Source organism: Henckelia pumila, chromosome 1, assembly GCF_033568475.1.
Source record: "Henckelia pumila isolate YLH828 chromosome 1, ASM3356847v2, whole genome shotgun sequence".
In the NCBI taxonomy this organism is placed as follows: Eukaryota; Viridiplantae; Streptophyta; class Magnoliopsida; order Lamiales; family Gesneriaceae; genus Henckelia; species Henckelia pumila.
Genome location: NC_133120.1, coordinates 109738570 through 109745514, shown reverse-complemented (window position 1 = coordinate 109745514; position 6945 = coordinate 109738570). Strand labels below are relative to the sequence as shown.

General features: G+C 38.4%; 2 protein-coding genes across 2 annotated transcripts; one reads left to right on the top strand and one right to left on the bottom strand.

The window, feature by feature from the left end:
- Positions 1–990: 990 nt before the first annotated feature.
- Positions 991–4706, top strand: LOC140893460 (glutamate receptor 2.2-like). Its single transcript, XM_073302532.1, has 5 exons — positions 991–1307; positions 1486–2828; positions 2970–3282; positions 3379–3782; positions 3879–4706. The coding sequence occupies exons 1-5, from the start codon at positions 992–994 to the stop codon at positions 4623–4625; spliced, it is 3123 nt and encodes a 1040-aa protein (XP_073158633.1). The 5' UTR covers position 991; the 3' UTR covers positions 4626–4706.
- Positions 4707–5242: 536 nt separating this feature from the next.
- Positions 5243–6730, bottom strand: LOC140876165 (fasciclin-like arabinogalactan protein 3). The gene is made up of 2 exons (XM_073280048.1): positions 6359–6730; positions 5243–5985 (listed from the first exon to the last, which is right to left on the bottom strand). The coding sequence occupies exons 1-2, from the start codon at positions 6689–6691 to the stop codon at positions 5479–5481; spliced, it is 840 nt and encodes a 279-aa protein (XP_073136149.1). The 5' UTR covers positions 6692–6730; the 3' UTR covers positions 5243–5478.
- Positions 6731–6945: the final 215 nt, after the last annotated feature.

Below are 6945 nucleotides of genomic sequence, written 5' to 3'. Positions count from 1 at the left end.
ACTCTTAAAAAAAATTATTTTATCACAATTTTATAAAAATATAAATATATTTTATAAGTACTTGCACAAAGGAAGCCTAATTATTTTGAGCTTCCATTACATATCCCTTTTATTAGTTCCTGATCTCGCCAGTTTAGTACAAAAAATAATTCCACAATACATTAAATATTATTGACTTTTTGATTGGATATCTTATATTGGGGTCCACCTACTTAGACTTCATTATTTTATTAAAGTATAATATATCAAATTACACAAATTCTCATGTGAGATTATTCCAGGCCTGAATTTTGTTAGACGACTATTTTGTTGAATCACTCACAATGATGTTTTATTTTTTATATTAAAAATATTATTTTTTTATTATAAATATAGGTAAAATTAACTTATCTCACAAATAAATATTCGAGAGATCATATCTCAAAAGCCCTACTTACTGATGAAATTATATTCAAAATCAATTTTTCAAGTCCCCATATCGATATTTTTCTAGATAAAAACTTTTATGAGACGGGTCATTTTTTTGAGACAGATATCTTATATGAATTATCCATTAAAAAATATTATATTTTATATCAAAAATATTACTTATTATTATAAATATGGATAAGATTGACTCGTCTCATAAAAATTACACAAAAAATTATACATTGCATTTGAAATTACATAAATATTTTTAATATATTTTATAAATAGTTTTTTCAAATAAAATAAAAAAAATAATTTTGTAATTTGAGTTACGTGTAGTATTTCTCTCAAGAAAATATGAATATTTTATTTTTGAACATATCAGTTGACTTTCCACCGTCAACTCGAAATCTTAAATCTATTAATTTATCATTCGGGTCCCACTCCTGCTTTTACCGTCTCTGCACCATTTCTTCATTTGCGGGTATCGGATGAAACATTAAATTCGGACATTTAATTACTTCTTTATTTTGGTTCACAATACAAACATTTCGTTGAAAAATCAACTGTATAAATCTCCTTGATGATCCCTCCCACTCAAGACTCGAAGCATAGTAAAATGAAGCAAGAATCTTGCAGCCATATCGCCAATAATATTTTTCGTGTACTACTGCTCTTTTGTGTGCGCACGATGGCCAAAACAACCGTGGCACGGGCCGCCGCCGTTGATATACGGGTGGGGATAATACTGGACATGGATGATTATATCGGAGAGATGGGGTTGAGTTGCATAAAAATGGCGCTCGAGAATTTTTATGATGAAAACAGACACTATAAGACAAGGCTTGTTCTCAACGTTAGGAACTCCAAAAAAGATGTTGTTGGGGCAGCTGCAGCAGGTAGTACTTAACCATCAATATGTTATTTCACATACGTTTGATGTTCTTTGAAATTGGAGTTCTCTCTGAAGATTTACAGTCCCATGTTAATCTTTAAAACATTATAATGTGCTTATGTAATAAAACCAATTAAAGATTATATCTATACTTGATTGCCATCTTTGCTGGTGAAATGAAGCTCTGGACCTACTGAAAAACGTTGAAGTGCAAGCCATCATAGGGCCCATGTACTCGACGCAGACAAACTTCTTGATTGCTCTTGGACACAAAGCTCAAGTTCCCATCATCACGTTTTCAGCAACGAGTCCTTCTCTTTCGTCGATACGTAGTCCATATTTCATTCGTGCAACACTCGATGACTCTTCACAGGTACTAGCTATAGGTGCACTTATTCAAGCATTCGGGTGGCGAGAGGTTGTGGTTATGTATGAGGACAATGAGTTCGGGGAAGGGATCATGCCAAATTTGAGTGATGCCTTGGAACAGGTAAACGCCCGTATCTCTTATAGAAGTGTCATTCCATCACTAGCTACAGAGGATCAGATTCTTGAAGAGCTTTACAAGCTCATGTCACAACAAACTAGAGTTTTTATTGTCCACATGAGGTACACTCTGGGTTCTCGCTTGTTTACCACAGCAAAACAATTAGGAATGATGAGTGAAGACTACACATGGATTGTAACTGATGGCATGGTAAATGAATTGAATTCAATGGATCCATCTGTTACAGAACTTATGCTAGGAGTTATAGGAGTACGGCCTTGTATTCTGAGAACAAAAGAGCTCGGTAACTTTATCATTAAATACAAGAAAAAGTTTCGGCACGACAATATAACGGCAGCTCTTAGCCCAAATTTAAACATTTTTGGATTGTGGGCTCATGACTCGGCCATTGCACTAGCCATGGCAGCTGAGAAAGCATTACTCACCAATGCAACATTTGAAAAGGTAAATGTTTCAAGAAACTCTACTGATCTTGAAGCCTTTGGAGTCTCCAATGATGGACCAAAGCTCATTCAGGCATTATCAACAACCACATTCAGAGGCTTTGCTGGAAAGTTTCAATTAGCTGATGGGAAACTCCAATCACCTCCTTATGAAATTGTCAATGTGGTTGGCCCTGGAGTTCGGGTCGTAGGGTATTGGACAAAAAAGTATGGGATTGTTAGAGAACTTAACTTCACAGATGCTGGCACCAAAACATATTCCACTTCCAAGTCCAACTTAGGCTCTGTTATATGGCCAGGTGACAAAATGTATCCATCCAAAGGTTGGGTGATTCCGACAAGTGGGAAGAAACTGAAAGTCGGCGTGCCTTTTAAGATTGGTTTCACTGAGTTCGTTCGTGTTACTTGGAATCCTGATAATTCCTCAACTGTGGAGGGATACTGCATAGATGTTTTTGATGCAGTCATGGCTGCCCTACCATATGGAGTACCATATGAATATGTTCCGTTCTCAACATCCGACCACAAGAGGGCTGGTACTTACAATGATCTGACTTATCAAGTGAACCTTGGAGTGAGTGTCTTTCTTCTTGCTTTCAATTTTGAAAATACGGAAGAAAAAAAATTCTATAGTTCGATCATGATGCAACATGTAGTACTATTTAAAAACATACTGTTTTATGGCTAAACTAGTTTTTCTCTGGCCAATGAACAGAACTATGATGCAGTTGCCGGAGATGTAACCATCTTAGCAAATAGGTCTCAGTATGTTGATTTCACACTCCCTTATATGGCCTCAGGTGTTTCAATGGTCGTACCGATAAAAGAAGATAAGAGCAAAAATGCATGGGTTTTCATAAAGCCACTGACTTGGGAACTTTGGTTGGCAAGTTTTTGCTCATTTGTTTTCATTGGGGTTCTGATCTGGATCCTTGAACATCGAATAAATGAAGATTTCAGGGGCCCTCCTTGGCATCAAGTCGGAATGATATTTTGGTTTGCTTTCTCAACCATGGTGTTTGCTCACAGTAAGGGAATTCTCATCCTTTATATTAGAAGTTTATAATATGCATATGTAATGCCCACCATTAACATTGTTTTTTTTTTTGTTGTTGTTTTTCCAGAGGAGAGGGTGATAAGTAACTTGTCTAGGTTTGTGCTCATTATATGGTTCTTGGTGGTTCTTATACTAACACAAAGCTACACCGCTAGTCTCACTTCCATGTTAACAGTTCAACAGTTGCAGCCTGCTATTAAAGATGTTACCGTGCTTCTTGACAATAAGGATTATGTGGGATATATGAAAGGATCATTTGTATACGGTCTTCTTCGGAAGATGAATTTTGATGAATCTAGACTTGTGGCATTCAACTCCGCAGAGGAAATGGATCAACTTCTCTCCGAAGGGAGTGGAAATGGTGGCATAGCTGCTGCTTTTCATGAGATCCCATATCTCAAATTGTTCCTTTCTAACTACTCAAAATACATCATGGTGGACCCAACATATAAGGCTGATGGCTTTGGCTTTGTAAGTGACCCTCTCTCCTTTCCCTCCTGATCATACTTCTTTCAAGAATCAAACCTTGTGGTGGATGTCAAATTCTCCTTTTCTTCCACCCTACAGGTCTTCCCAATCGGCTCTCCTCTAGTACGCGATGTTTCAAGATCCATTTTAAACATCACTGAGAGTACAAAGATGGCAGAGATAGAGAGGAAATGGCTTGGTGATAGGGCCAACTGTAAGGATCAAAGTAGCTTAGATTCACCCAGGAGTCTTGGGCTCAGAAGCTTTTGGGGGCTCTTTTCAATAGTTGGAATAGTTGGGATTTCAGCCTTTACAATCTATGTAATGATGTTCCTGCTTGAACACTGGCATGTAATACAGCGGTCTGATCCCGACTCCACCATATGGAGCAAGATTGCAGAGTTACTTGGAAGGTTCAACAAAAGAGACCTCACATGTCATACTTTCAAGAACATGAAACTCGTCGACGACAAATATAGTGGATGTGGAGGCAATAGTATGAATAGATCAATGTATCCATCACTTCAAACTTATCAACAGAGTCCATCAAATTTCTCACTGGCTTCTCGAGGTTCTAACTGCCCACCAAGTCCAATCTTCTCGAGTCCCGAAGAAAATAACTTAAATTTTCAAGGAGAGCATGGCAGTACTTCAGTGGAGAATGACATTTTCTCAAGTCCCGCAGAGCAGAGCAAAAAAAGTTCACACACAGGGCTGGGGAGTTCAATGGAGCATGGAACCATAAATCCACCCCTTGAAGTGTCTCAAATAAACAAGCAGGAATTTGAGCTTCCAAGGCAAGATGAGTATGGTCAGACAATTAACAATACATTGATCTGTAGTTGACATGGTGTCGTATATTCAGTAATTAAATGCTCAGAATGGCAATCTGTACTTTATGGTCTAGCAGTCAAGCTGTTAACTACTTTTTAAAAGTATGTTTTCTTAACATTCTAGAAACAATCAAAGCAACTTCTGTTATTTTTAGGTACCATAAGGAAATATATATGCCAAAGTAACGTAATTAAGTAGAATCTCTGAAAGAAAATTTGGGCTTTCTTTTTGCCTGTTGAGCGCATAGACGGATCCAAGCATAGTCCGCGTGACGGTCTCTATTATGTAACCACAAGTGGCATTTCGGCTCAGCCGGAAATGCAGTTCATATAGTAAAGCTGCAGTTGAAGATCATATATGTCACCACATGCATTTTTGTAGAAACAAATCTTTTCTGAGGGTTACATGACAGAAAAGCAATTATTTGGCTAACCTGAATATGTACTCACAATTATATTAATGAATCTCACTGACTGACATGCAAATACATATTGTATTATTAAAAATGAGATGGACTTGACATTGTTGTGTATTGGATCATATTTCCCACATTTTAGTAGCTAAACTTTTTAACATCAAATTTGAAGCGATAGGTATGCAAAATAAAATCATTAAATTACACAGTCGTGTATGTAAAATTATTTTGTACTATGTGAATGAACAAAGGTAGTTCACGCTACTATAAATTAAAACAAAAACAAAAACAAAAACAACAATATTCGATCGCTTGTAGCTAGCAAAAACTACGAATTCTAAATGAGAATTTTTTTAAAAAAATTTCTATTTATATTTTCTGATTGATCTATAGAAAATAAATATCCCACAAAATTCTCGTAAAAGTATCCTTAACAACCAAGAATTCAATTTAATGAACCGCAAGCAATGAAGCCAACGCCACCACGAACCCAAGAGACACGCCGGAAATCACATGTTTCCCCGCGGCGCTTTTGGGTTTGGTTTGATCATCGGCGTCAGCAGAAGGGGCATCAGCCGCCGTAGCATCGGCAGGTGTGTCAGCCGCTGGAGCATCGGCAGGAGCGTCTGAAGCCACAGGGCCGTCAGCTTCAGCGGGAGCATCGGCCACCTCTTCCTCGGGGCTTTCAGCAACAGCGGGAGGAGGCACTTCATTGACCGGGGCGGCGGCGGATTTCGGGGGCGGTGCTGAAACTGGCTTGTAGGAGCCGTCGATTCCTGGTGCGAAAATGGGTTTAGAAATGCTGAGAACGGAGATATTGTACGGCTGAGAAGCGACGGAGCCCAACAATTTGATGTCTTGTGGGGCGCCTTTCATGGCGGAGCCGAAGACGATGCTCCCATCCGCCTTGTGGATAACGTCGAGGAACCCTTGCATGTCATCGGCAACACCGGTGGACTAGACATACCAACAAATTAAACCATCGACTTTTAATTAGTAACATGCATGCATGTCAAATTTTTATCATATATTGAAAAATGTTCGTGCAAGACTGATTGATTTGATTCATATTTTCAACGAAAAGTAATATTTTTGGAATCCGATGGTTTCATAGAAATTAAAACATCTTTTAGTAACATGCATGCATGTCAAATTTTTATCATCTATTGAAAAAGATTGAGACAAATTATGTTCGTGTAGACTGATTCATTCGATCTATGTTTTTAATAAAAAGTAATATTTTTGACGTGAATCAAATAACAAATCCATCTTAAGAAATTCATGTGTGAGACGGTTTCATAGAAATTTTTGTAGATAATGAAATATGAACCTGATAAAGCGTGGTGAGGATTGTCTTTGTATCCCTAAGCTTGTTGAGTTTCAAAACATCATAATAATCCAACACAATGTGGGTACTGAGAAGACGCTTCTGAACGTCGTCGGGCCTTCTTGCGAGTTCTCCGATGCGGTCGTTGGTGAGGGCGAGGACGGTGATGGCCATGCGGCTGTTTATGTCCGTGATGAGGCCGGTGCTGGTGAGGAGCGCATTAAAGTTGCTGAAATCGGGGTATTGGTTGAGGATTCTGGTGACGTTGAAGGCGGAGGTGGCGGTCGAAAGGAGGAGCACCGCGGAGACGGCCAGGAGAACTGTTGAGGGGCTCATTTTTGCTAAGAACAAAAAAACGAGCCTAGCTCTTATAAAAAGTAGTTGGGATATTTGGGGATTGTGTGGGTGCATGCATGTGTATATATACATGATCTTTCGAGGGATTTGTGATTGTGAGGAATGGGGAGGAGAGGGAACGTCTCTGTTCCGTAGAGTTTGGATGGATATATCAGTTTCATGCATTAACATTTTCTTTTCTTCTACGTGTTTTTATTTTTTATTTTTAAACAAATAGAAACGAGAACGGATGC

What these genes read in the sequence shown, in the direction of transcription:
- LOC140893460 (XM_073302532.1), top strand. Translation starts at nt 992, where the DNA reads ATGATCCCTCCCACTCAAGACTCGAAGCATAGTAAAATGAAGCAAGAA. An exon ending in CTTATCAAGTGAACCTTGGA is followed by an intron (nt 2,829 to 2,969) that starts GTGAGTGTCTTT and finishes GCCAATGAACAG; the next exon opens with AACTATGATGCAGTTGCCGG. An exon ending in AGGCTGATGGCTTTGGCTTT is followed by an intron (nt 3,783 to 3,878) that starts GTAAGTGACCCT and finishes TCCACCCTACAG; the next exon opens with GTCTTCCCAATCGGCTCTCC.
- LOC140876165 (XM_073280048.1), bottom strand. Translation starts at nt 6,691, where the DNA reads ATGAGCCCCTCAACAGTTCTCCTGGCCGTCTCCGCGGTGCTCCTCCTT. An exon ending in TCCTCACCACGCTTTATCAG is followed by an intron (nt 5,986 to 6,358) that starts GTTCATATTTCA and finishes TGGTATGTCTAG; the next exon opens with TCCACCGGTGTTGCCGATGA.